Below are 27,131 nucleotides of genomic sequence, written 5' to 3' on the forward strand. Positions count from 1 at the left end.
TCAGTAATTCATGAATGTACTATGTTGACATGGCCAGTAGGATGTTTACATTTGAATATGGTTCTACATCTTAATGGGTGCTGTCAGGAAAGACAAGCAGGAAGGGGAAGGAACATTTAAGATAAGCTACATCTCCACAATTCTTGCTGAATGAAGCCAGCTCAGGGAAAAAGCTCAGTAGTACATGCAGGCAAAAGAATCCCAGCTGGTTTTGTAAAGGAACACACGATGAGACTGGTGGGAGCTCTTAAAGAGCTTGGACAGACTCTCAACTCCTTGACTCGGCTTCCTGGGTTACCCTTGGGGGAGAGGATTTTAGATCCCTATCAGTGTTTACCTTAAAGACCTCTTTGTGGTAATCACTTTATTACTAATGTTTAAATAATAGAAGGGAAAGTTGTTTTATCAGCGTATTTTATCAGGAAAATTGAAGGTTTACATTTTAGACTGTGAGGCTGTGCAGCCCTGTCACCAACCCTGCTCCAAAAGCCAGGCTCCTTGGGATCACCACAAAGAAATACCTCCCCTGTTAAAGCCTTTGGGTATGTTTGGGATCGTTTGGACTTCAGGTATTCAATGGATTATAGATATTTTCCATCAAGAGAAAGAAAAAAAGCACTATCCAAATAGTTGGGGAGAAAACAGAAAAGTGATTCGATTTTTTCTGGAAATCCCCTCTCAGCACACTAATTGCTTTGAATGATAAAGCAATACACTTACACAACAAATAGTTTTCTGAGGTTGTCCAGCAATTGGTTACAACTCCACCAGCCTATATGCAAAAAACAATACATCAAAATTATTACCTAAATATGCATGAATAGTGAGTTCTTTATAGCCTGTCAAGAGAAAAATATGCTGAGTATACAACTACTGCGTCAGAATATTAATGTAACGCTGGGTAGGAACTTTGGGAAATCTCATTAAAACACACCCAGGTTGTAGGCAAAAAAGCAAGTGTATTCCTTATCTGGTATGCAATCAATTATCTGTATTTTCAATGTGATGAAATTAAGGTATGTTTCCCTGTGAGCAATATGTAACTAACCTGAAGCAGTTTTATTTTTTGCTTTATACATTGCAAGAAGATGTCTCTTTAAAAAGCAGCTGGGGAAGTATATGGAGCAGAAGTCTGGTGAGGAGCGGCTGAGGGAGCTGGGGATGTTTAGCCTGGAGAAAAGGAGGCTCAGGGGGGACCTTGTTGGTCTCTACAACCACCAGGACCAGAAGACATAGTCTTAAGCCGTGCCAGGGGAGGTTTAGGTTGGACAGTAGGAAGAAAGGGTGATTAGACATTGGAAGGGGCTGCCCAGGGAGGTGGTGGAGTCAGTGTCCCTGGAGGTGTTTAAGGAAAGAGTGGACGTGGCACTCAGTGCCATGGTCTGCTTGACACGGTGATGTTCGGACGCAGGTTGGACTCGATGGTCCCGGAGCTCTCTTCCGACCGAACCGGTTCGGTGTTCCCGTGACTCCCTCGGCCCCGGCTCCGGGGGGTCCCGGTCCCTCAGCCCCGCTCCCGCCGGGCCGCTCTGCGCACGCGCACCGGGGTGACAGGGCGGCGCCGGGCACGTGCGCGAGCCCCGCCAAGGGGCCGCCGCCGCCGCCCGCGGTGCCCGGGGCGGGGAGGAAGGAGGGGCCCGGCCGAGCCTCCGCCGCCAGCCCGCCGCGCCCCGCCCCGCCCCGCCCGCTCCGGCTCGAAGGCGGCCCCGCCCGCCCGGCCATTGGCGAGGGAGGGAGAGAGAAGGAGGGAGTGGGTGCGCGCCAGGCCCCGGCGTGTCGCAGCGAAGGCGTCCGGGCGGGCCCCGCTGCCGCGGCGGCGCGTTCCGCGCGGAGCGTGTGCGCGGGCCCCGAGCGGAGCCGCCGCTGCCATGGAGCGGGGGGGCGGCGGCGCCGCGCGGGGCTGAGCGCGCCCCTTCCCCATGAGACGGTGGCTGTGCTGGCTGGGCTGCTACACCCTGCTCCTGTGGGTGCTCAGGAGGACGATGTGGGCTGGCCCTGCCCGCTACCTGCGGAGCCCTTTATCCAGGTCCCTCTACGTGAATATGATGGGCAGCCACCGCCAGCCAGCCCCGGGCGCCAGGGAGAACCACCAGGTACAGCCCCGGCGGCGGCCGGGCCGCCCTGCCCGCCCCTGCCTCCCCTCAGCGCGGCGGGCGGGGGCGGCACAGGGACCCCCCCCGCCCCCGGGGAGCGCCGCGGGGCAGGGCCGGGGGTCCGGCGGGAGGGAGCGGCGGCGGGAGCGGGGACCCCGGTGCGGGCTGAGGGGGCTCCGGGCCGGGCAGCGCAGACAAAGAGAGGGAACTGCTCGGCGCTCCGGTGAGAAAGTTGCCGTGTGCCCCCCGTGTGGGACGCGCCCCCGGGCCCGCCGGCGGGGCGGGACCGGCGCTGCGGGGCCGCGGGGGGTCGGGGAGAGCCCGGCGGGGGAGCAGCGGCGGGTCCCGGCCCCGGGAACGCGGCGGGTCGGGGCCAGAGCTGCTCCCGGGGGACTGCGGCCCCAGTGCGTGGATGTACCCCCGGCTGAGTGGATGTACATCCCGGTGTGTGGGTGTACCCCCTGGTTTGTGAATGTACATCCCAGTGCGTGGGTGTACCCCCCGGTGAGTGGGTGTACATCAGAGTGTGTGGATGTACCCCCCGGTTTGTGAATGTACGTCCCAGTGGGTGGGTGTACCTCCCGGTTTGTGAATGTACGTCCCAGTGGGTGGGTGTACCCCCCGGTGAGTGGAGGTACATCGCAGTGTGTGGATGTACCCCCCGGTGAGTGGAGGTACATCGCAGTGTGTGGATGTACCCCCCGGTGTGTGGATGTACATCCCAGTGTGTGGATGTACCCCCCGGTGTGTCCCGCTGAGCCACATGAGAGGCTTCCGCGAAGTCTGCAGGTGGTGGTGTTGAGGAGGGTGGGTTTGTAATCACAGGGATGTTTGTCATCAGTACCGGTGCATCTAGAGGAAAACAAAGTAGGGAACTGCGAAGCTCTCAGAGGCCTTGGAGCAGTAGGAGGTGGCAAACTGGGAATGAGTTATTGCAATGTGATCTGGCTGCAATAAAAGGTTAAGTGCTATATTTGGGCAGTGTAGGCACATGGGTCAGTACCTTGTGGAGAAGTCAGGGGCTATAGCCTAGCAATGAAGTGGTTATGTGATAGATTTCATTTGGAATATATTCAAGCCTGTTCTACATTTTGGCAAAATGCAACTGAAAATCTGACAGGAGTTACAGGGCTAATAAAAACTTACTGGGGAAGGGAGATGGCAGCTTAACGTAGGTAATATATGCAGAACTGAGCTAACGAAGAAGACACAGCATGAACACTTGAGGACTGCTATACAAAGGGTTTATTATGGTTATGCACCATAATTCTTCAAGCTGATCCATTACTGCAGATTCTTAATGCTCAGGGTGGGCATTGACATCCAGAATCTTACTACTGAGGGAATGTATCACTGGGGTTTAATACCTGTGTGGTTCATTCAATGCATAAGAAGAAAGAGAAGTAGAATTTAGGTTTATGGAAAGAAACCTTCCTTCTGGTGAACAAAGAAAATCTGAGTCTTTTGTGTTGTTAAAAATTACTAGGAAGACAAGTCATCCAGGGAAATGTGTTATGGAGGTGATCATGTCATTCACAGGTAGATGGTCTGCAGTGGATAGTCTCCACTTCTGATTTATTTGATCTAGATTTAAAATGTAGAGTATTGATTTTTTTAGTATGTTTAGTAAGATTTATGATTAGTGAGTTTGTGGGGTTACTCATAAGTAAGGATTGCAGCTTGAGACCCCTGGAACTTTGACTCTGCAATTTTACTGACTTAATTAGTTTTATGCAAATTATCTAAAAGAACTTGTTTATCTTTTTACTAATTAGGCAAGAGTTGTAAGAATTATAACTTTTATTATAACGAAAGTCTTAACACAACAATCTGAAAAGATATGAGAGATTGATACACTTTGTGTCATGAAACTAGTGGCCTTTCATATACTGTACATGAATGAAAACAAAAGCAGTTTCTGTTCTGAGGAGATAGTTCCAGAGTTAAGCTGTTTTTCACCAGCTTTTTCATTTGAAATTTCTATTGGTTTTACCTTTTTTTACTTACAGTTTGCTGTAATTTCTGTTACTTGTTAGGGTTGTATAGGTATTTGTCAATAACCTTATTGGCAAGATTAACCATGGAGAATTATAGAATCATTGAATTCTTAAGGTTGGAAAAGAACTCCAAGATCATCAAGTTCAACCTTTGACTGAGTACCACCACGGCCACCAAACCATATCAAAATTAGAGGAGATCTGTGAATAAAGCCTAATTTCTGGAAACAAGGTTATGTTAGGTGTCACCATCATCCTTCTGCCAGTGGTTATGTCAATATTTAGGAGTCTTAAAGACCAGAATTGCAGGACTGTTGTTTTTCAGTGGAACTACAGATGACAGCTCAGTGCAGAACCCCAGGGTGTATGAACTCGGGTACAGCATATGTGTAGTCCTATTGCTTATGGAACAAAGCCTGTGTTTCCCAAAGCTTTGATAGTTGAGTGTGTTTTCTTCTGGATTGAAAATGGCAACACATTGCAAAAGGCAAATCGTCTGAGCCACACCAAACCTGTTCAGTGTAGTGAGGCAGCAGCCTCATGAGTGCACCTGATGCACATCCCAGCCTGCTCTGCAGCTCCTTGGGATTGTTTGCTCCTGCCAGGCTCTTGAAATTTGCTTCTGAAGATGGATGGACAAAGTACCCAGGCTGCTGCTTTAGTGGTTTTTCATGACCCACTAAGGATTCCTTTTGGGAATCACTGGACTGTGCTGATTAATTTATCTAGTGCTGCACTGCAGTGAGAAAACACCTAAGGTGGTAAATCAGCACCCTGGGGGATCCCTGTGCCAGGTTCCATCGTGTGGTACAGACTTGCTTAAAATCTGTTTTTTAGAGGAAAGGAGCACTCACTTGTGCTCTCTACAAGTGTGTCTGAAAGCACAGTCAAGAGGCTCATTCTGCCAGAAGTGCACCCATTATGCAGGTGGTTTTCAGAGTAAACCTGAGCAGGCACATGTTTGCTCCTCAGCTGAAGGGTCTGAACATCCCTTGCTACTTTGGGCCAGTGTTTGATGGAGCCCCTCTTCATGGATCTGGCACAATGACCTTGGTGCAGCTCCCTGCTCCCCTCTGCCTGCTGGCACTGCTGCTGTGAGGCAGCAGACACTGGAATAAGAATCTTGCCCCATTATTATTTGCATTACAGTAATGACTGGAAGTCCCACTGTGCTGAACGCTGTGTAAACCTGCATTAAGTGAACGTTCCTCTCCCAACAAGGCAAACAAATGTGAAGGGATCAGGATATGAGCACACATCTTCACAGTGTCTTAGGTGTTAAATCTAAGTTTTAGATGTAACTGGAGTTCCCCCAGCTGATTGTTTCTGCCCTTCCATGTGTATTTTTTCCAAGGTTCTGTTCAAACTCTCCATTTCTCTTTCGGATACTCACAACTCCCTGTCTGCACAATGAACTCATACAGCCACGTTAAGGAACATTATTGCAAGATCCAAGGGGGAGATAAGATGGTGTTGACTGTAGGGAATAATTCTTGATTATAAGAAAAGAGACACAATGGCATTCTCCAAGAAGGACTGGCAATAACTCCACAGAAGTGTAGGAAAGTGAGAAATAATAGTGACCTTCCTAATTAAAATTGCGTTTGAAACTTTAATAACTTTTGAATATCAAGATGAGGAGGCTTTAAGCTTGGCATTGCAACCTAGCAATGAGCAGCCTTTTGAATTTTGTTATTGGTGCTGACATTCCAAAATGTTGCAGCATTGGAGGAGTTTGCTGGAGGTGCAAAAGGTGACCATGAGCGTCCTAAAATGTCAGAATTTCTGCAGGTTTGCCTTGTTTTGCAAGGTTTTAAAGAAGGAGTTTCACAGATAAAATTGTTTGAAAGACTTGTGGATCTGCTTGTTGGTACTGGTAAGTGAAAAAACATAGTTCAGCTGTAAGACAGACAAGCTGTGGTCTAATGTATATATTGGATTCTTCTTTCCTTGAAAAATATTGGAAGTGCACTTGCTGATCTCTCTTCAGAGGATGCCTAGGGAAAAGTCCTGCTTCATACTATTTTATCAGTGATGCTGTTCCCTAGAGGAGCTATGTTTGCTTCCTAGGGAATTTATTTTACAGATTTCTTCAAAGTACAGGGTAATGATTAGGACAAAAACTAAAAGCAGTATTTTTTAGCAAGTAATTGGTCCTCCCTTCATTACAATTCTAAATTAATTTAATCCTGAAGTTTGTTGAGAAAGCTGTAGCAAAAACTAAATTTTTATATTTAGGAAAATTGATAATAGCTTTCCATGTATTAATTTTAACTACTTCTGGTTTTATCTTGCTGAACCTTTTAATGGTCCTTTATCTCTTTCTCCAGTGGTATGTCTGCAACACAGAACAGTTGTCTGAATCCCTTCAGCCCATTTTTGTCCAGAGTTACCTTGACCAAGGAACACAGATCTTCTTAAACAACAGCATTGAGAAGTCAGGCTGGCTGTTCATCCAGCTCTACCACTCTATTGTGTCCTCCAGTTTTAGCCTTTTTATGTCTAGAACATCTATCAATGGGTAAGTGAAAAGTTAATCTTGGGTAAACTCCATACAGTTTGAATTTAGAGTTTTCAAATGGTCAGCCCTACCCCTTGGTCTGTCAGCTTTTCAACGTGTGTAGCTTTCCCTTTGTGGTCTCTCAGATGGGAAATGCCCTCTGTACTCTTCATGCCCAGCCCTCTTAGCTGATGAACACCATTTCCAGGGGGGCCACAGGGGAGGTAATTGCAATTAATAAAAGACAGAGGACTCTAATTGTATTTTATAACAATTACTTGTATTGATTTCCTTCTAAGAGTGTTCTCTCTGTGTCTTTTCCCTCTGTTTTCTTCCCTCCCCACCTTGCCCTTTCCCTGCTGCCATGTTTGTATCAGTTGCTGTTGGGATTGTCCTTGGTGGTGGGTGTATCCAGTCAGTTCTGGATTGCACCTGAAACTCTTTTTCCTGGAGGGTGTGTGCGTGCCCACTGCGAATCATGGCAGATTTCTGAACACTGCAAAGTTGGCCAAGTGTTGAGTCTGGTGGCATTAATGTGGAATTCTGTCCTTTCTCTTGTTCTGTAAAACAATTCCACCTCAGTTTGTGTGAAAGCTGGACTTGAACAGGTAACTTCTGATGCAGCACGTTTGACTGATGAAACATCAGGAAAGCAGGAAAACCTAAGTTGATAAAACAATATTCTCTTATTCTTATTGCATCAGTCTCTCTTGTGGCTGAAGGGGAGTTTGGCTGTTCATGGGTGATTTAGGATTTTTTCCAAAGAAGTCAGTGCCTTTTTTTGCTCACATCACCCCACTCAGACACGTTTCACAGCTTATCTGTTACGAAGAATGCATTTTGTTACATTTAGGCAATTTCTCCACCACTCTCCCCTCTGCACCTACTACGTACTTCTGCACAGTCTGATATGATAGGAGCTGTCTGCTAAGGCTAGAAAAATAGACTTTTTTCTTATTTTCTACCCAGATGACTTTATGAGCTTCCCTGTGGTGTTCTTAGTTATGTGTAGCTTTATATAAAGGTTCCTTTGGTCTCTTCTTTTCTCTTCCATTTTTTTTTTTTTTCAAAGGCTCTTCAGGGCTTTGAATAACACCTCATAATGCTGTTAGGAATAATAGCTATGAGCCAATTATACAGTGTGGACTGACACAAGTGTGCTGCAAGGGGGCTCTACTTAAATTGGATGTGGTCTGTTTATTTTTGTACATTTGATATCCTGCTTTAGTTTCTTCTGTATGACTTTGTCTACTCTAACCTTTTTGTTGTTAGTTTCTTTGGTTTTTTAGTAGAGTCAATCTTTCCTAGGCCACCTCCTTTTCACAGTTTTAATTCTTTGATTCTTTATATCTTTGTTTACCTTTTTTTGTTTGCTTTTTTTTCTCTGTTCATTGTCTTTAAGTTTAACCTGCTACCCAACAGTAGTTTAAAGAATGGTATTTATCTACCTGCAGTCTATTACTGACCGATTCTTTTTCCTCTCCTTGTTCTTGTAACTGTTTCATCATCTGAATTCTGCTCTGACAGCTGAAAGGTGTCACTGTGGAGTCTTCAAACAGTTGTGGGCGGGGATGTCATTGACTTGATCCATAAGGAATCCAACTGTCACCTCTACCCAATTCCTTAATGAGTTGCCTATTTTCTATTCCATGGCTTTTCATGTTGATCTGCAGCTAGCAGCAAAAGCATTGTAGAATAGAATTAAAAAAAACCTCTTTTGCCCCTCCAGCAGTGTTACCCCCATCTTTAAGTTTGTTCCCTGGCTTCCCTCCTAGTTCCACATCCTATTCCTTATTCATGGTGCATACTCCTGTGTCTGCAGCCATTTTAGTTCCTCTGTTACTTCTCTTTTTTTTTTAAGGTTGGTGGCAGAGATTCAAAACTGCAAATGTAACAAATAAGGTTCAGCCTTTATCTCTTCTTCTCTTTCTTCCCCCCTCCTCTTTTTTTTTAATATGATCATTTCCTTGAGCTGCACCCCATGAGCTCTTCCTTACTTAATCAAATTCCTCCTGAAGTCTTAACCACTGTAACTGCATGTGGCTGAGTGTTTGATCTCTGACAAGTGCAAGGCAAGTTGAACTGGATTTAAAATTTATCTGAGCAGTGACCTTGTCTACTATTATGTTTGACTGTTTCCTGCCAACGCATATTGTAAATTCCTTCATTGTCTGTCCTGTTAAAGTTTGTACAGAGTCGGTCATTTCTCATTTTTTACATTTCAGGCTGCTGGGAAGGGGCTCAATGTTTGTGTTCTCCCCAGAACAATTTCAAAGACTGCTTAAAATAAATCCTGAATGGAAATCCCACAGGCTTCTTGATTTAGGGGCTGGAGATGGAGAAGTCACTAAAGTCATGAGTCCTCACTTTGAAGAAATCTATGCCACTGAACTGTCTGAAACGATGATATGGCAGCTTCAGAAGAAGAAATACAGGTATGGCACCAAATACTTCCTACATCCTTTATATCAGACATTACAGCAAAGTAATCCATTTGTAATATTTAATGAGTGTTCAGTATTTTCACTCAGTTTCTTTATTGATTGCTATGGAAAAGATTAATCTGTACAAAAGCAGGAAAACAAACACATCTGATGCTCCCTCTTACCAGTGGTGGTTTTGGTGTCCTTTATTGCCTGATGATTGTAAGGCAGTATAAATAGGTTCACAGGGCTGGATATATAGCCATGCTGATCATTGATTTAGTTTTCTTTTCCAAAAGGCCAGAAGGGATCATGTCTGTCTCTTCTCATTGCCTAAATGGCTGACCTTACCTGCACTACCAGCACATCCACAGGGAATTTTTGTCTTCAGTGGTTCTCTCTGAACTCAGCTGTGTTTGTTTAACAGACTATGTCTCTTTCCTTTTTTAGGGTGCTTGGTGTAAATGAATGGCAAAACACAGGATTTCAGTATGATGTTATCAGCTGTTTGAATTTGCTGGATCGCTGTGATCAACCACTGACTCTATTAAAGGATATTAGAAGTGTAGTGGAGCCAACCAAAGGCAGGGTCATTCTAGCACTGGTTCTGCCATTTCATCCCTATGTGGAAAATGGTAAGTACACAGATTAACAGTTATTTAGGCAACTAAAGAAAACTTGTGTAGGATATAGTATTCTAAATTAAATGTTTAATAAATAACATGCTCCTATTTTATTTTTTTTTTTACAAATAACTTGTATGGGGCATATTCAGAAGTATGAAATCATAGGTAAATAGGCCACATGATGTAAGCTGCTTACTTAATTCACCAGCATAATTGTTGGCACCAACAAAAAGCTTAAATACTGAAGTCACAGATCCTGTTCTGCAAGTTGCCACATTTCAGCTCTGTTGGAGTAACATGGGAAAACTGGTCTCTGATTAGGGCCTTTTAGCTAGAGGTAACCCCAGTTGTCTCTAGTGACCCACTGAGCAAACCCATCAGAACTGTCTAATGCTGAATAAAGCAGTTCAGAACAAACTGTTTCAAGTGTTCCAGGTGAATCCCACCTAAAAATTCATAGGGAGAGAATGTTCACTTTCCAACATGAGCTCTCAAAGCAAAATATAGACCCCCTCCTAATACAAAGTATCAACCACTGTTAATATTGTATTAATTTATATTGTCCTAGTAACAGGAGTAAAAAAGTAAAATTCAGTGCCAAGACTCCATTATTTCCCCTAGTTGCATTTTAAAGAAGTACATGAGAGAGTTTCAAAGGAACCTCTCCTTGTGACTAACCTTCAAAAGAGACCCGAAAATCTTCTTTGCATACCTGTGGTTGTGGATTTTGGTGGAGGCACCCTAAAGGTGGTTTGAGTTCCAGAAGGCTGGTGTTCATCAGTCATTGTTTGGACTCTGGTTCTTCTTGAGTATTAAGACTTGTCTGTGGAAAGGCATGGATACCCAGAAAATACAGAACTAATAATGTTCTGGCAATCACAAATGCATCAGACTGAATCTGCTGTTCTCTTTTTATACGTCGGGGTATTTTGGTGGGAGAAGGGAGAAAAAACTTTTAAGTATAAAAAACAATGCCATCAGATTAAGAAATACTATATGAAGAATACTATAAGTATTTAATAATTTTGTAACTATTCTGAAAAGTAGTGTGTCTTAAATTGGATCGAGGGGTTCCCTTATGCACCTGTACAGTATTTCAGGATATTTGGTTACAACCTGTTGTTCCTGTCACGTGGAACAATATGACTTCCTTTTGTAGAAATTCTTTAAAATTCTAAATACCAGCAGTGTCCTTCTGCTATTTCACAGGCATATTAGAAGCAGAAACTGAAAAATACTTTGGGTGGCTGTTTTGTTTGTGTGCCTTCAAAGCTTCAAAACACAACAGTGTTTTGCAATCACTACTGCACCCTGCACCTACTTCTCTGCATGTTGTTGGGTAACCCTGTGGCAGATCATGTACAACTCCCTGGCTCAACAGGGAGTGCTAAGGAAGAAACTATTCCAAGTCCCCTTGTATCGTACACTGGAAGGAGAATAGTGGTAAAATTTATAAATCCCAAGGGACTGGAAACCTGTTCTGTGATTGTTGAACTTAGTCATTCCTACTTGTTGAAAGCTGAAATACTGTTGTAAGATGTTTTGTAAACCAAAGTCATCATTTTATTTGTGGCAGTGACTTGTAGCAGATGAGTCACTTTGCTTAAGGCAGTTTTATTCCCTTAATATGTTCTGAAGCTTAAAAACATACTCAGTTTGTCTATTTGCCACTATTGTGGATATGGGCCCATATACACAATGCAAGTTAGCACAGACAAAAGTTACTGTCATTCCACAGATACTTTCCCACTTAATATGTGTTTAACTGTTGTCTAAAGAAACAAGACACTGAACTGCCAAACTGTCTTCATGATGTACAAACAATTGTAGAATTTCAGTATTTTCACTCAGCTGTTTTACTAGATGCATTTTAAAAAAATATAGGTATGTACATATGCTTTATATTTAATAAAATTATACTTGGAACATTCAAAGAGGACAGCATTTCATGGCTCAAGTAACTTCTTGTAGCAGCTAATTAAAAACAGCTTGGACCCTCATAGAGAACCATGAATTTTGTAGAGGGAGAACAAATGGAGAGGAGTTGGGGCAAGTAAGGTGCTTGGTCAGTGTATAAATTCGTTTCTAGAAATGCAGAAATGATTTTAATCAAAACGAGATATTTGGGTTATTACATGTAGTGTAGTGGGATGGTAATGGTGGAAACTGTCTGTGTGAATCACATAAAACTTGCTTTAATAGAACAAAGCAAGGTGGAGGAGGAAGTAAAATACAGATCTGTGCTTACTGTTTCTGGAATTACAGTGACACCTAGAGTCCAGAGCAGCTTCATTGTAAATTCTCCTTGTGCCTTCTCAGCCTTATTTTCAACATGCAGAACAGCAGTAATGCAATTATTGCACATGTCTAAATTTGTCAGGAAAGCCTGGTGAATCAGAAGGTTTTAGACTAGTCACATAAGAACAAGTATTACAGCTTTATAGTTGTGACAGGTATCTCAGAGGGTCATGTAAGAATCCTTTGTATTTCCTAATATAGACATAATATTTACATAAGAAGTCATTACTACATAATATATGACTAGAGTGGTTGAAGTTTCTCTAAAATAAAATGTCAGAGATCCCACACTTCAGAAGTAGTGAACACTACCAGCCTGGAAGTGTGACATTTTCTTGTTGAACACATCAATGTCCTTGTGATTGATTGACAGGAATGGGAAGGCAAAGGCGTGTTTTCCATCTTCCTGAAATATTTGCTATTAAATGGAGCTGGAAACACACAGTGCTGTGGGAGATGGACCCTCACTTTGTCTCAGTTGTCAGCTCTCATCTCGCTGAAGTGAGAAATGCCACTTCATTTGTTAAACAAAGCCTTGCTTTATTTAAATTATGATAAAAGATGCAGCTGTTCTTTAGCAGGGAGAATGCCTGATCATAACAGATATCTTGTAGAAGTGCTGATTTTGCAGATTGACTGGGTAGTAACTGCTAAAGAAGAAAAGGTATCATAAAAATAGAAAAAAGTATCCTGCCTTTGACTGAGTAGCACAGTTCTGTTTTGTGCTTCTGTCCATGTTGAACAGGCACAGAAAGGCAAAACTTGGTGCTCCAGGTAATCCTGACTTTGGATGGTGGGACTGGAAGAGGGGGAGTTTTTGTCTAGCAAGTGAATTTTAGTATTGGAGAAGTAACCTTTTCACAATGACCGCTACTTTCCTTTCCTGGATAGCCTAGGAAGAAACTCCCATCCCAAATGAGCTTTGCCATGATAGTACATGTGTTTATATAGTCATTTTTTTCTGCTTGCCTGTCTAATACACAGGGTTTGCTCTGTTTAAGCTCTTGTTAGGGCTCTGCAGCTGTTGGTCTGTATATTTTACATCAATAACTATCACATTAACAGGACTAAACCCAGAATTTCACCTATGAAACAAGTTTATTTTCTGTTGCTGTCAATTATCACACATCTTTCACAAATGCTCACTTCATGTAAAAGGAATACATATAAGTTTATGTACAAAGAAAACAAAAGACACAGAATTAAATCTAAACTGAAAAAGGAGACTTTTCTGAAGCATCAACAGTTGTCTTATGAGAGATGAAATCTTTTCCCATGATTTTCATTCCTGCAGAATGGACAATGCAATATGTAACACAGGTGTAGTGCACAATGCCCTTGGGTTCGGTGATCTGTTTAGAAAATCCTCTTGAGAAAACCTTGCAGGGCAGTGTTCTTCACCTCCCTTTAAAGCAAAGGAGGTCTGTGAAGAAGCTTCACTTCTTCACCTGCCCCTTTGCTTGCACGACAAGCAGCGAACAAATCTGAACTGCTGCACATGCTCATCTGTTCTGGTAAACAGTGTCAGCTTCCAAGTCATCCTGAAGGAAAAATGCAGAAATATTTTCTTACTGATGTGAATTTTTTTTATATAAAGGCAGAATTTCTTTTTTGAGGCAAACTCCATCTTGGCAAAATACAAATTTATGGCAGTTTCATTTTTAAATGTCTATGCATATATTTTATAAAGTATATATTATATATATGTATATATAAAAGTATATGTATGGTCATTTAGAATGCTTTATGGTGTCTTTGACTGTTGTGCAGAATTCTTTTTTAGACCTTTATCAACTTCAAAAAAAGAAAAGTCTGTTTCCAGAGGATATAGAAATGGTACACTCTTAAAAAACGTTGGTTCCCTATAAATTTTGGTATTGGTGGGTAGATACTTACAGGCTGCTGGCAGTGCTCAGCAAACCCCTGCTTTTGAAGTTCTTGGGCTATTGCTTGAAAAACTTTTCGTCCACTATTTATTTTCTGCAAATTATTAAAAGTATTTTAGATTATTGCAACATTTTAAATTGTGGGAAACATCTTTTTCTAGCTTTGATAGTCCTGCCTTTTTACCTGACTATATCTTTTGGAACATTACTAAATAACACTCTAAAAGCATATGGTTTGGCAGGCAGAAGGGTTTTAAATTGCATTACTATTGCATTACTTAACATACGTAAGGAAAGGAAAGATATGTAAGAAAACATACCTTCTTTAATGGGTATTTGAATGTATGGCTTCAGGTTTTTATTCAAGGATACGTGGTGACAGATTCTTAATAGATTTTTTTAAAATACTTCTTTTAAAGAAACAAAAAATTAATAGCAACACCTGTTATTTTCACAAGTTTGAACAAAATTTACTTAAAACCTCTGTGGTAGAGATGGCCTTTACACAGATTAACTTTATCATGTATCCAGTGTGTTAAATCAATTAATTAGTTAAAATTAGTTAAATATAAGCTCATAACTAGTTTTGTACAAATCTAAAGTGAAGCCTTAACAGCCTTAAATGTCTCTTTAACAGAATCATCAATTAATCACAAATTTGATGCCCAGTATACTTTAAAAAGACAGAAAAAAGAAGCTTTGAATGACAGACAGGGCAAAGGAAGTGGTAACGTACACAGTTCTCTGTTCTTTGGTCTTTTCCACTTTTCTTCAGCAGCTTTGGTTTTAACTGGAGGGAAAATAAAACCAAATTAAAACAGAAGAAGAGAAGCAAGGGGAACAGTTAGAAGTGTTGCCTTTCTACAGTGTCAGTTTGTAGATAAGTCATTCATTAGATCAGTTTATGTCATTGTAAAAATCAGAAGTTTTCTCATGTGTAAAGCCTTTTTCAGCTTCTGGTAGTAGATACTACAAATATTTTTGCTTTGAGTACAGTGGGACCTGCCTGAGACACAACTTGATTTTGACAGGAAATTTAAATTATTTTCCTTTTACTGGAAATTAATCCAGGGAGTTGATGACTTAAAATGGTAATTCCTAGTTTTGCCTTTTGAGTGTGTTGATAATCTCCTGATTAATACTCTCAGGATAATTTTAACTTCAGAATACCTTTTCTTTTAGACACTTTACTGAAAAAAAGAAAATGTGGTTGCTGTTGAGTCCAGTTATGTGCCACACAAGAGTTCCTAAATGTGTGCAGCACGTGAACTTCAACCAACTACCTCTTTAAAACAACTATAAAAGTTATGAAATCCAGGAAGGTTTTTTTAATCTCCTTATGGAGATGTTAAAACTGCACAGATTTTCAAAATGAACAAAATGTGAAATATCACTTTGAGCCTACCTTGTAGACCACAAAGAAGGTGAACACAGTGGAGCTGTACACAAACAGCAAGGACGAGATGATGATCAGGAAGGTAAAGGCGAGTTTGCCATTGCTGTGCTGCTCTCCTGCTCCATTATGAACAGTGAGTGTTAGAATAAAGGACAGTTCTTCTGATTCACATCATTTTCTTAAGATTCTGCATTCCACCCCCCCTTCCTCTGAGCAATTACAAAACCTGATACTCATCAATATTTTTCTGGTTCATTTTTGGTCTAAATTCCTTCGTGAGATCATTTTCCTTTTGTTTCCCCAGATGTTTGCAAGGGCAATGGAGACCTGTTAGTTTTGATTATGAACCGTTTCTTTAGGGGTAGAGAGAGAATGGAATCCAGTTTTCTGCTCTTGTAAAGGTACCTCTGAGTAAAGCTCACAGACTTTTGTTCTGGAATTAAATTAGATAGAGGAGGGAATACAGAAAGCAATAATCCAGCTAGGTGTTTCTTTTTTTTTTCTTTCTATATTTTAGCATGTAAAAGTGAAATGTACTTATTGAAGTCTCATCACTTTCTTAACCAGAAGGCAAGTGATACAAAGGTTTAGAACTAAAACCTTTGTCTCAGGTTGGGACAGTGAATCCCCAGGTCAGACCCTGGTCTCTGTTGCACGTATGTCTTCTAAATATCCGTGTCTCTACTTCTCATTTTTCTGTTGACACTTCCTTTCTGATTACCATTTAAGCCTTTATGTAAGAGGCTGTAGAGTATGGTTAGACAGCAGCAGTACAAAACTTCTTTCTTTTGTGGAGTTCTAGCCATTTGCATCCTGTGACAGAACAGTCTAATTAGCAAACGAGGCTGAGATGCTTATTTGTAGAATGCCTCTGGTTTTACTATTAACATTTTAATATAGTCACACTACTCCTAATGGGTTTGTTGGTATTTCCATCTTAAATGTCATTCTTGGAAGTATAAATAGAAAGTGTGTTTAGAAAAGATAATTTATTTCTTCTAAGAAGCTTTGTTAAGAAGGAATGAACAACTGACCTGTTTTCATTAGTACTGTTCCATCTCCTGTTTGTTTGGAACGGGGCGAATCTGAATCTGAGAAGGCAATTCCACAGATATAAACACCACTGTCTTCTACAGTCAGGTCTTGGATCTCAAGTGAAGTGTTGCTTTCTGATAAATGTACTTTGTACTTCTGGTGGTCTTTGCATCCAGGAGTACACAAATCCTGATGTGTGTGAGTTAAAAAGCGAAACCACAGAACTTCAGGTGGGGACGGGGAACATCCAGAGGCAGAGAAAGCACATGTTAGGACCACGCTGCTCATGGAGGAGTCAGCTTCCTGAAATCTGGGTTGTGTTACAATGACTTGGCAGTTGTCTTTAACACCTGTTGGGAGGGAACAATTGGTGATGTGAGGGATGGTTAAAAAGCAAGGTACAATCTACAGTACAGAGCAGTTCTGCAGGGGTTTCTCTCTCCACTATTCCTGATCTGAGTCAAGCAAGGCAACCTGATGGCAGGCAGTGGAAATGTCATAAATTGAGGCATTTATAATTTAGCAACTTCATAACATTGATTAGAATTCACAATAGTTCCTAGACATTCTGCCACTTCATCACATATATTGACTCTGGATTTCTGAGGATAATAATAGTACTTGTTAGTTCTGACATTTAAAGATGTGTGCGGAGAAAACAGGAAGGTTATCAGAGAATTCTAATTAAGGAACTGAAAGGTAAGGTTCAATATGACTGGTCTGGGAGATTTTTTTAAGTCCTTATTGAAATCCATAATGTAAATACTGTTTTAGTATATTTAAATTTTATTCAAATAATTGGCGTAGTTATTTAAACTATGGAATTAAGATTATTGCTCTGAAAATGAAGGTAGTAGCTTAACAGCATCCTTTTCCAGTTCCCAAAAAATAACAACTTAGAAGAAAAATAAACAGAAGTCTCTTAGTCCTGTTCATACACAATTTATAAGGCTGTCCATGGTGAGCAGTCAGCATTGGCCCTTCATCATTTTGCTCACCAAATCCAAGCAGATTCAGTGTCTGTGACTTTCACAGGAATAAAATGAAACACTCATTCTGTGTCAGATCAACATCAGAGCCATTCCCCAGCAATCTGCAGATTGTAATAATGTAAGTTGTGGGTGTACTTGCTCCCTGTGTGGTGAAAGGCAGTAACTTGTGCTTCTGCAGTCGATCCCCTTCTCTTTTCCACCTTACCCACGGGCTCTGGTGGCCTTGCAGAGCAGGACTCCATGGCCTCAGGTCATGTAGGCACTGCCTGCTGAGCTTCCCAAACCCTCCTCCCAAACAAACACAGTTGCACTGAGCTCAGGCTGCTGCTGGAGTGTTGTGAGCAGGGAAGTGCAGTAAGAATTGACTCAGAAATCACAGCTTACGTGAGCATTTCAGACTTTTGGAAGAAAAAAACATTTGCTAGGAGTTGTTTAACTTGGAAGTTGTATGAAGATAGTAGAAATTAACTTGATTCACAGAACTTCTTACTGCTCTTATTTTATAGCTCTGTTGCAAATCATAACCACAAAATTCTCAGTCTTGTTTAACTGCTGTTACATGAGAAAATGTAAGAAACTTAAAAGAAGTCTTACCAGCACCGTACAGAATCCAGTCAAACGCCAGCACTAGCACATTTTTTAGTTTGTTGAAAGTTGCCATTTCTTGTATCTCTCTGGAAATGATTCTACTTGAAGGAAGAGGAACTTAGGAAATGTTTGGAGTTGCAGAACTGTCTGAATCACAAGATGTAGAACTTCCTGTTCAGAAGGGTGTTTACTACTGCATTTAGTAAACTGGTTAAAAGTACAGAACAAACCAGAAAGCTTTTGGGTTTTGTGCATGACATTGCCTGGAAAATGAGGGAAGAATTTTAAGTTTTGAACTTCAGAGAGTCGTACCTATAATCCTTCAGATAATTTCACTGGATAGAACAAGTAGGATGTTTTCCAGCATGATGCAAGGTGCTCGGATTTTTTATAGCTATGACCCTCAGCAGCCTTTACTGTGTCAGCTGGTAGGTGGCCAGTGGAGGCACAAAGATTCTGTAGCCGTCCACTGTCATGTGGAGGAAGCTTCACAGCAAGTCATAATTTTCAACTTGCTGATTCTATTTACTGTGATTATCTGCAACCACCTTTGGCCAGACAGTGGGCATAAAGAATGTTATAAACATGGAAAATAGCAAATAGCTTTATTAAATTGTCTGTCCATGTCTGCTGAACACCAGCCTCAGTAGTGGAAGGTACCTTTTACCCGCTCTTGGCACTGCTAGTTAAAAATATAACAAAAGATAACCTTGAGAAGCTGCTGCTTTTATACACTAGGAAAAAACTTGAACTGATCTTGCAAGAGGTCTACAAGTGGCTTGTCAGCCTCCTGTGTGGAGTGGCATGGAATATAATCAGTGTAATTACGCTTTCTGTAAGAAAAGAAAGTTTGCTTTATAACCGAAACAAAACTGTTCTGTTTCCTCAGTAGGTGGCAAGTGGGAAAAGCCCTCAGAAGTTCTGGAAATCAAAGGGCAGACTTGGGAAGAGCAGGTGAATAGCCTGCCAGAAGTTTTCAGTAAAGCTGGTTTTGCCATAGAGGCTTTCACCAGACTGCCATACCTGTGTGAAGGTGACATGTACAATGACTACTACGTGCTGGATGACGCTGTCTTCGTCCTCAAGCCAGTGTAAGGTGTCTGAAGTAAACCTCCAGAATCTAACCCAAGGAGCAGCCTCTGAAAGAGGGTTTTGATTTTATGGTTACTTAAAGGGAGGGAATTTTTGGGATTGCCATGCTAAATGAATACCGTGTAAGAAATTTAAAGGCCAAAATACTAATGTATTTCTTTGTAGTGTGATTAGGGGGGAAAAAAAAAGGTTGTTTTTTAAACAGACTCCTCCATTGAGAATTTCTTTTTTACCTGCTCTTAAACCAACAATGCATTCTGCAATCCAGCAGCAATGGGGGGATATTTTTTTATATTTACCTGCAACAGGGATCAGATCCAAACAAAAGCAATATTCCTAATAATGGTGAAACTGATACAGTGTGAACTGTTAAAGAAATCAAGCGAAATCTGGCAATAAAGTTATCCATTCAAGCCTTGTTGAATAAAAACTGTTAAAATGGATATTCTTCCATGCTAAGTTACTTTCTTACTGTCATTCTTCACGTTTTTAATCATGCTAATAAACTTTTTTGAGATGACTTTTGCATTAACTTTTGTGTTCATTTTTGTAACCATAGCCACACTTACTTGCAGCAAATGCTCTTTGTGTTGAGAATCAAGTTTGCAGCAGCAGCACCACCTTGCATTTGTTTAAACAGCATTTGATTATTTTTTGAAGGGATAACAGTCCACAAAAAATGTATCACTTTTGGTTGGGTTTCCTTCATGTTCTCTCAAGGCCTCATAAATTCTCATTGCTTTTGCATATGCCATCTTCCAGCTAAAGGAGTTATGGTAGAACTTGCCAAAACTGCTCTTAAAATGATGGGTTTAATAACAAGGTCTGTGAACAAGTTGTTCCCAAATGTTTTCAGCTCAAAAAACTTGCAGGCAGTTTCTTGCAAATTTTGTGAGTCTGTCTGCCTCTGAGGATCAGGCCCTGGGGACTTGATTGGGAGGGTTTTGCTAGCTTGAGACATTTTCTTCAGGAGCACTAAACAAATGCTATTTTTTTAACATGTCTTATTTTAAAAAACTGTTTAAAGTGGATAATTTCTGGCAGTTGGGATATAACCTTTAAAACAACAAGCAGCAGCAGAAATAGTACAGAGCTGGCAGCTGTATGTCTTGCAGTGCTTGGGCTGTAAGTGTGAGAGAGCAGAGAAACCTCAGCTTTTATATCATCTGGTAAGTAAAGTAAGAACTTATTTATATTGCTTTTGAAGTCTAAAAAAGTTGTGTTGGGGTTGTTATAAATACTGGTGATCTTATGCCAGGTGGGATGTCATGAATGTGTCATTTTAGGTTTGCCTTGGCCTGGCTTTATCTGACGGTTAATGATTTCTCTTGCCAATTTATGAGCCTTTTATTCTCCGTCATCTTCGTGGAGTAGTTGGTATTCTGTAGGATAGGGTGAGGGGGTTGATTTGGTGGGGTTTCTCAACAGTAATTCAAACTCAGTATTATTCTCATTTCAGGATGTGCTGTTGAATTTTTGCACATAGTACAATGAGATTTGTCTGTTGGGAAAATGAGCTATGTATGCTCTGGAGTGAATCCATTAATTTATCTTCTGTTCATCTTGTAATCACCTAGTAGTGGGAAAATGTTTTTTAATGTGTAATGAATTTAGCTTAAAGTAGCAAATATGTATTAAGGCAAACTTCTTAAAAGGTACTTAAGTGTTTTAATCCCACTGGTTAAAAATCACACAAGGGGCTGCATTTCATGTCTCTCATCTTTTAGTCCTGTCACTTAAAACTTCAGTTAGTAACAGCTTTGAGAAGTTTTGGGACAGAAGGTGCAATGTAAATAATAGGTTTTTGTTTTATTCTTTCTTATGATCTACTTTGTTCACTCTATTTAAACAAGTATTCTTACACTTGAGATGGGGAATTAAAACACAAGCAGTAATAGAGAAAAGCTTTCTATGAGTAAGCCTAAATTCAGCAGAGTTGAAAAGCTGCTTAGTCCTGTCAAATAAACAGAATAACTCTGAGAGGACTGTACCTACACCCGAATTTGTAAAGCCAGAGTGAGGGAAGGAGAGCAGTGCAGCTCATTGTGTCAGGAAAGGGGCTTCCTTCTCCTTTCAGGCCTTGGAGGGAGCATTTGAGTGCAGTTAATACCTGCTCACAGCCCGTGCAAAGAAACTTGAGTCCAGTAGTTCATTAAATTCCCCAAAATACTTTAAATGTCATCTAAGGGGACAAGTGTTGCAATTCCAGTGTCCAAATTCTTTATTCCCAGGTTTGGAGGTCCTGCCTTGTCCCTCTGCTGTTCCTGTCCTGCTGTGGGAGACAAGTGTGTGAGTTGTCCTTTGGTGGTCTCACTAATGTGTAGTGTCTTGCCCTGGAGAGTAACTAAACTGTGTGTTCTGTCAAGGTGGCATTGGATGTGTTGCATCACAGGAAGAAGATGCTGTGCAAGGGTGTGATTTAGCCAGAAACTTTCAACACAAAGTCAGAACAACTTCGTCTCACGAAACCACAGCCCCCTTTTGCTGGGTGACCCCAGGTCAGTTCATGTTCTACTCTGAGGAGCCCAGGGCCCCCTGCCCATGCTTGGGGTGGGGAGATGGGGGGAGCAGGGCAGCACCAGCCCAGCCCTGGGTATCCCCACGCAGCTCCTTGAGGTCTCTTCATCTCTGGAGGGGAAACATCCTCTCCTGCCTGCCGTGGGAGTCCCTGGCCCTCTGAGCCCCCCACAGAGGAGGTTTTTCCCCTCCCCTCTGGCTGAAGGCCGATGCTGCTGGGCAGACACCTGGGGCGGTGCTGGCCCCTGTCCCTGCCCCTGCTCTCAGGGTCCCTGCCTGGAGCCGCCCAGCTCTTGGCACTGCGGGTGCTGGGAAGGAGGCGCACACAGCAGAGGCAGGTACAGTGCTCCGGGGCCCTGGCTCTCCCCGAGAACCCACAGTCTCCTTCTCTTCTGCCCTCCCCTCTCTCCCTTTCCAGCCTGGACCCCTTGTGTGTTCCCTCACTGCATGTGGGGTTTTTGTCAGAGGTGCTGAGAGCCCGGGTGCAGGGGTGGGCACTGGCAGTGCAAGGGCTTATCAGCAAGACTTGTGATTATGAGGTCAGCTTTCTGGTTATCCAACTTCAGATAAGGCAGCAACTGCATTGGAGAGGGTGATAAAATGTCTAGGATTTCTGTACATGGGAGAGTGGCTGTTTAGGGAGCAAGAGGAGAAGGCGGTCTGGGAGCTCCTTAAGGGTGACTTGTCATAGATCTGATCACAGCATATGCAAGGAACAATCTCTGGGGAAATGCTGGATAGGATCTGCAAGAGATCCCCACAGAGTGATTTGGGATTGTCTAAAAGCCGCAGTGAACTGCAAACAGACTTAGTTTCACTGACAAAAGGAACTATTTCCCACAGATTGTCTTGCCAAGCAGGGCTGTTTCACAGCAGACTTCTTCCAGCACCTGCTGATTTGTCTGCCTGAATTAGTCAGGATGAAAAAGGACTTTCCTTAGTATTTTATCTCCTTATATATTGAGTTAGCATGCTTTAATTGAAATACACTCCCGATTAAAGTGAATGAATTGGAATAAACAAATCAGGACTGACATTGGAAGCATGATTTAAACTATGTAGAGTAATCAAACCTAACTGCAAAATTAATAGGGCAAAGGCAGAAACAAATACAAGTAAGTTCATTGTGCAGGAAACCAGATATATCTGAATGAGAGACATGTACTGTGGTGCTCCCAAAAGAATAGCTGAAAAGGGTTTCAGTGTGTGTAAAAACAAGACAGAGGCGATAGTTCTTAAAGTCTAATGTTTAAATTTTTCATCATCTGTCAGTTTGAGTCACTTCTGTTACAAGACTGGAGTTAAGTATTTGCAATAGACTGAACTATTGCTGGAGGCTGTTGAAAGAGGTTTTCATAAAAGAGCACCTTGATACATGAGATTAAACAAACCAAGAAAGGAGTTCGTATTTATCAAATGTTCAGATCTGTAACTCAAGCTGTGGCAGAGAACTTTGAAAAAAAAAAAAGAGAGAGCGAGAATGGATCCAGACTCAGCAACAAAAGGAAATGCAGAAATTCAGTGTTTTGCAGATAAACCTTTGAAATGAGGGAAAGGGAGAGAAAACCTAACAAAGTCATCTCAGGGTCAGAGCCAAGTTGGCCAGTGGGGCCCTCCGTGTCATTTGTTAAAATCAGTGACCAATCCCAGCTAAGGAGCCGTGATCTGTGGAGTAGGGCATCATCCAATATCAGATTAATCAATGGTTTTACCTGTGGGGGTGGTGACTCAGGGCTGAGCAGAGGCAGAAGATCCTCTCTGCAGTAGCTCAGTACAATGTGGATTAAAGCAACTCACAGGCAGAGGGGACGTGGCTGCAGAAACTCCTGTGAGTGAGACCTGCTCAGTCTCAGCTTCCTTTCCATCCTGTGGCATTACTGCAGTGTGGATCCTTGTCCTGCAGGAACTAGACCCAAAGCAACAGATTCATTTTGTTTAGGGCAACTGTGAGACTGCCAGTCTGTGACACTCCAGTGAAAAGCTCTGGGTGTCCCCTTACTGCCCTTCCAGCTAATTTATCTTTCAGAGACCTTTCTGCCACACAGCACAGAGCAGCAGGGATGGCAAGAGCTACTAAACCATCTACTTCTGTAAAACTGTGTCCGGGGTGATGGTGGGACACTGATGGTACAACTTCTCCTGAGTGCAAGGACTGCAGCTTTGATCCATCTGAATGAAGTGACATAGTCTTGCACTCAAATGTGTCACTCTCCCTCTGCTTCAAAAGAGCAGAAGGACGGTCTCTCCCTTTTTGCAGAGCTCTGGCAGCAGGGAAGGGGAGCTCTCCTTCCCCCTCCCTGCCTGGAGCACCCTGCACTGACCAGGGGCAGGGACAGGGCCAGACCCCCCACCCTGTGAGTTCAGAGAGCTGCAGATGGAGGCCCCAGACCTGTCTGTAGGGATGGTGCAGGCACAGCCTTATGAGCTGGGAAAGGCTTAGGCTTTGCTTGGAGCTTCTTTATTATTTCTGTTTTCATTCCCTCTTTTTCTCTTCTATTTTATTTGATTTTAAAAGGATTTGTTTTCTTGCTTTAACAAACCTGCATGGAAGTAGTATTTAGCTGGAGTGTGACTTACTAAATAAATGGTGCTACCAGGAAGAAAATTAAACAAGCCACTTGGTAAAAGGGAAATAAATCTGGCTGCATCTCCACACTTGGCATGTGTTTGCATAAAATGTATCCCTATCCTGGAAAAATATCTAAATTAAAAACTTGGGAGCAAACACTTTCGGAACGTTCTGATCTCTATCTGTACTCCACAATATAGGCTGTCTCTGATTTATAGCTATGAAAGTTTGGGGTGAATATTGCCTTTTGACTCTGTTCTTTCTATTTTCCTTTTCAATCCAAATGTCTTTTGATTCTAATAAACACCAGAAGAAATGTCCAGACTTTTGAAGATATGTTTCTTGTTGATATCAGTGAATCATACTGAGATTATTCACAGTCAGAGCTCTGAAGGTAAGACCAGAACTCCTGTCTGAGGAGTGTATCTTGGGTGGAAAAAACTGTGTAATAAATTAGGTGCAGCACTGTTTAGGAACTAGGACCAATTCAAATTCATGGAGATATGCCAGCAAAGAATTTCACCAAGACTGATTATTATTTAATAGCCTTTTATTTTCACTGTTTTTCTGTAAATAAATTTATTCAAAACTGCATTAAATGCTTGTAAATAAATTATATATGTATATATAGTTTTGATCACTGCATACAATACTTGTCCTTTTGTGTAACACAAATGACAAAACATTAAATTAACTTCTAGTAATGGGATAATCTCTTACAGATTTGCCTCCATTATTACACAAAGCTCTCGTAAGTATTTTTATTTGATCTTTCTATTAACATTTTATATTATAATCTAAAAATAATAATTTATTACATATGTTTACAATTTTTTCCATAGGAGGAAATAATAACTGGGAAATATCTGAATGGTAATGTACAAAGTTGTTCCCACTTACACTTTTAAAATGAATTAAAACTCAGTATCTCACCATAACTTTTTATGTTTCATTTTTCATGTGCAGCCCTCCTTGATATACTTAATTTTCAAAGGTAATGTATTACTCTCACCAGCTTGATTTTTCACTATTATCTTGCACTTCAGATATGATCTGTTTCATTTCCACAGAAACTGGGACATTATGGATAGAATGACATTGCCACATATGATTACTTTGATTTAGATCTCCTGGGAGGAGCATTTCCTCTTAACATGGGAAAAGCTGTTTTTCACAAAAGAGAAAAAAAAAGCCCAACATGCACAGAATGAGGCTGAGGATAAATACCTGCTGCAGTTTTCAAAGTTCTGATAATTAACTTTGTTCATATGTGTCAGAATGGCTGCTTAAGGAAATTGGGTGCAGTTCCAGCTTTCTGTCCACCTCTCCCTTTCAGTCCCAATCCCCCCATCCTCCAGCTCCTGGTGACTTTTGCTAATTTTGTCTAAATTGGAAAGAGTTGTATGAGCCTAAAAGGCCATTCCACTCTTACATATTTTGAGAAAATCAGTGGCTGTGTAAAGAAGACACTGAAATTAATGACTCTGCTGAGGGAAAGGCAGCAGACCTTCCTCCCTGGGCTTTCTACAAGCAGAGAACAGGTGTAAGGGGTGCCAGGCAGCACATCCTGGAGATGGTACTAATGGCAGCACCCTGGAAAATTGAGATTATTGTGGGTCTTTGTGGAATTAGATGAAAAAAAACCATAACTAATTCATTCCATTCTTCATTGAACCGTGTATTTTCATTGCATTAAATAGATCAACTATTACTCTGGTTAGGCCAAAAAGCTGAATACTCATGTCATTATGGTGTTAGTAGCACTGCTTGTTTTTTGTTTTTACTCTTGTAATGTGCTATTTTCCATGTTATATTATTTTACTGGCATTTTTGGTCCTGTTTTCTGTTACAGTTCTAATGTCTGGACAGCAGATATGCTTACAAAAGTCATGGCATATTTTCATGCTCAGGAAGTTATGTTTACTCTTAGCAGCCTCCAGGTTTGTGACATTTAAAATTCATGAAAATTTTTATTCAGAAAGGATATTAAAAAGCAACCTATCTCTGTAGCTAAAACTAGGCAGTCAATAATAGAGGTAACTAATACATCTAGAGTCTAGCAGCTAAATAAGAATAGAGTTTTTGGTCGTCTTTTCCCCCTAAGATTGCAGGAGTATGCAAGACAGAAATAATAATATCAACAATCTTTTTGCTTTTCCTCTGTCTGTATTTGTTGGTGGCAGTGAAAGTTAAGCAAAGGCAGCAATGAACTGCAACACAAGTTCCAAACCAATTCTGAAATAATTCTGTCAGGAATTAGAAGGGATTTTACTCCAGTCTGCTGCTAATAAGCCTTACAGAGCTTTCTGTTCCAACGTTATGACTCCCCTTGGATTTTTCAAAACAGACAGGAGATTGTTAACTGGTAATGCAGGTTGATGTGAGAGAGAATATTTTTGGCTTATGACCTGCTACAGACTTTTCCTCCCATCTAATTGCACATTTCCTTCCCTTTTTTAAGTAATAATAATATGCACACGTACCTGATTTTTTTTTTTTAGCTCTTTAAAACTTTCATTTTCCCAACTCTGCTGTGTGAGGCAGAAAAGCTTTATTACTCTTGTTTTATGAAGTGAGAAACTGAGGCATCTTTGTTAAAAGGCTCCTTGGAGAGGACTTGTTCATGAAGCCAGGAATAGGGTTTGAAAATAACTGTCTTTCAGAATACATTTAGATTATTTTTGTTTCCAGTTTGTGTGGAGAATAGTTATTCTGGTCATTGACAACACAGACAGTACAGGAGCTAAGCACTTAGTTCTTGAGCACAGATTTTCAGGGGGTAAAAGGTGCCCCCAGTACAACAGTATGAGTTCCATGTATATTACACTTATTTTTCTATACTTCAGATGTCCATACAAAGTTACCTGAAGAACCTTTTATACCAGCCTAGGCAACTACTGTCCGAATTTCAACAACTTGATCAGCAGCAGTTCCAAACTGCAATGAAGTATCTCTTCAACAGCAGGAAGGAGCATCTTGTAAGTCCCTTTGTACTTGTGAAAAGGAAAAGCTACAGTCAGTGGTTTGGATAACTGGGAGAGGGACAGACTGGGGGGCTCACAGGGGACACTGTGCAGTTACCTGGCTCAGATTAGATTCCAGGAGCCCCTCTCCTTAGG

General features: G+C 41.4%; 3 protein-coding genes across 5 annotated transcripts in view; 2 read left to right on the top strand and 1 right to left on the bottom strand.

The window, feature by feature from the left end:
• Positions 1 to 1,633: 1,633 nt before the first annotated feature.
• On the top strand, positions 1,634 to 19,446 carry METTL9 (methyltransferase like 9). 2 transcript variants are annotated; one of them, XM_032704331.1, is made up of 5 exons: positions 1,634 to 2,093; positions 6,421 to 6,611; positions 8,816 to 9,025; positions 9,464 to 9,648; positions 18,724 to 19,446. In XM_032704331.1, the coding sequence occupies exons 1-5, from the start codon at positions 1,920 to 1,922 to the stop codon at positions 18,927 to 18,929; spliced, it is 966 nt and encodes a 321-aa protein (XP_032560222.1). In that variant the 5' UTR covers positions 1,634 to 1,919; the 3' UTR covers positions 18,930 to 19,446. The 2 variants fall into 2 exon arrangements, with proteins under 2 accessions (XP_032560222.1, XP_032560223.1); XM_032704332.1 differs by having other exon boundaries at positions 18,727 to 19,446.
• On the bottom strand, positions 13,024 to 17,986 carry IGSF6 (immunoglobulin superfamily member 6). Of its 2 annotated transcripts, XM_032704333.1 has the most exons (6): positions 17,841 to 17,986; positions 16,254 to 16,604; positions 15,229 to 15,335; positions 14,560 to 14,613; positions 13,834 to 13,917; positions 13,024 to 13,478 (listed from the first exon to the last, which is right to left on the bottom strand). In XM_032704333.1, exons 1-6 carry the CDS (start codon positions 17,905 to 17,907, stop codon positions 13,440 to 13,442), a joined length of 702 nt encoding a protein of 233 aa, XP_032560224.1. In that variant the 5' UTR covers positions 17,908 to 17,986; the 3' UTR covers positions 13,024 to 13,439. The 2 variants fall into 2 exon arrangements, with proteins under 2 accessions (XP_032560224.1, XP_032560225.1); XM_032704334.1 differs by lacking the exon at positions 14,560 to 14,613.
• A 4,881-nt stretch (positions 19,447 to 24,327) lies between the features above and the next one.
• Positions 24,328 to 27,131, top strand: part of OTOA (otoancorin) — a 32,854-nt gene continuing 30,050 nt past the window's right edge. Inside the window, exons 1-6 of the mRNA XM_032704402.1 lie at positions 24,328 to 24,406; positions 24,735 to 24,763; positions 24,855 to 24,885; positions 24,979 to 25,006; positions 25,865 to 25,952; positions 26,859 to 26,990. Of these exons, the coding sequence (XP_032560293.1) occupies positions 24,328 to 24,406; positions 24,735 to 24,763; positions 24,855 to 24,885; positions 24,979 to 25,006; positions 25,865 to 25,952; positions 26,859 to 26,990 (387 nt within the window). The remainder of the gene's footprint in view (positions 24,407 to 24,734; positions 24,764 to 24,854; positions 24,886 to 24,978; positions 25,007 to 25,864; positions 25,953 to 26,858; positions 26,991 to 27,131) is intronic.

The sequence above is a fragment of the Chiroxiphia lanceolata genome, chromosome 16 (genome assembly GCF_009829145.1).
Source record: "Chiroxiphia lanceolata isolate bChiLan1 chromosome 16, bChiLan1.pri, whole genome shotgun sequence".
Taxonomy (NCBI): Eukaryota; Metazoa; Chordata; class Aves; order Passeriformes; family Pipridae; genus Chiroxiphia; species Chiroxiphia lanceolata.

What these genes read in the sequence shown, in the direction of transcription:
- METTL9 (XM_032704331.1), top strand. Translation starts at nt 1,920, where the DNA reads ATGAGACGGTGGCTGTGCTGGCTGGGCTGCTACACCCTGCTCCTGTGG. An exon ending in GCGCCAGGGAGAACCACCAG is followed by an intron (nt 2,094 to 6,420) that starts GTACAGCCCCGG and finishes CTCTTTCTCCAG; the next exon opens with TGGTATGTCTGCAACACAGA. An exon ending in CTTCAGAAGAAGAAATACAG is followed by an intron (nt 9,026 to 9,463) that starts GTATGGCACCAA and finishes TTCCTTTTTTAG; the next exon opens with GGTGCTTGGTGTAAATGAAT.
- IGSF6 (XM_032704333.1), bottom strand. Translation starts at nt 17,907, where the DNA reads ATGGCAACTTTCAACAAACTAAAAAATGTGCTAGTGCTGGCGTTTGAC. An exon ending in AACAGTACTAATGAAAACAG is followed by an intron (nt 15,336 to 16,253) that starts GTCAGTTGTTCA and finishes ATAATGGAGCAG; the next exon opens with GAGAGCAGCACAGCAATGGC. An exon ending in CTGAGCACTGCCAGCAGCCT is followed by an intron (nt 13,479 to 13,833) that starts GTAAGTATCTAC and finishes TTTTTCCTTCAG; the next exon opens with GATGACTTGGAAGCTGACAC.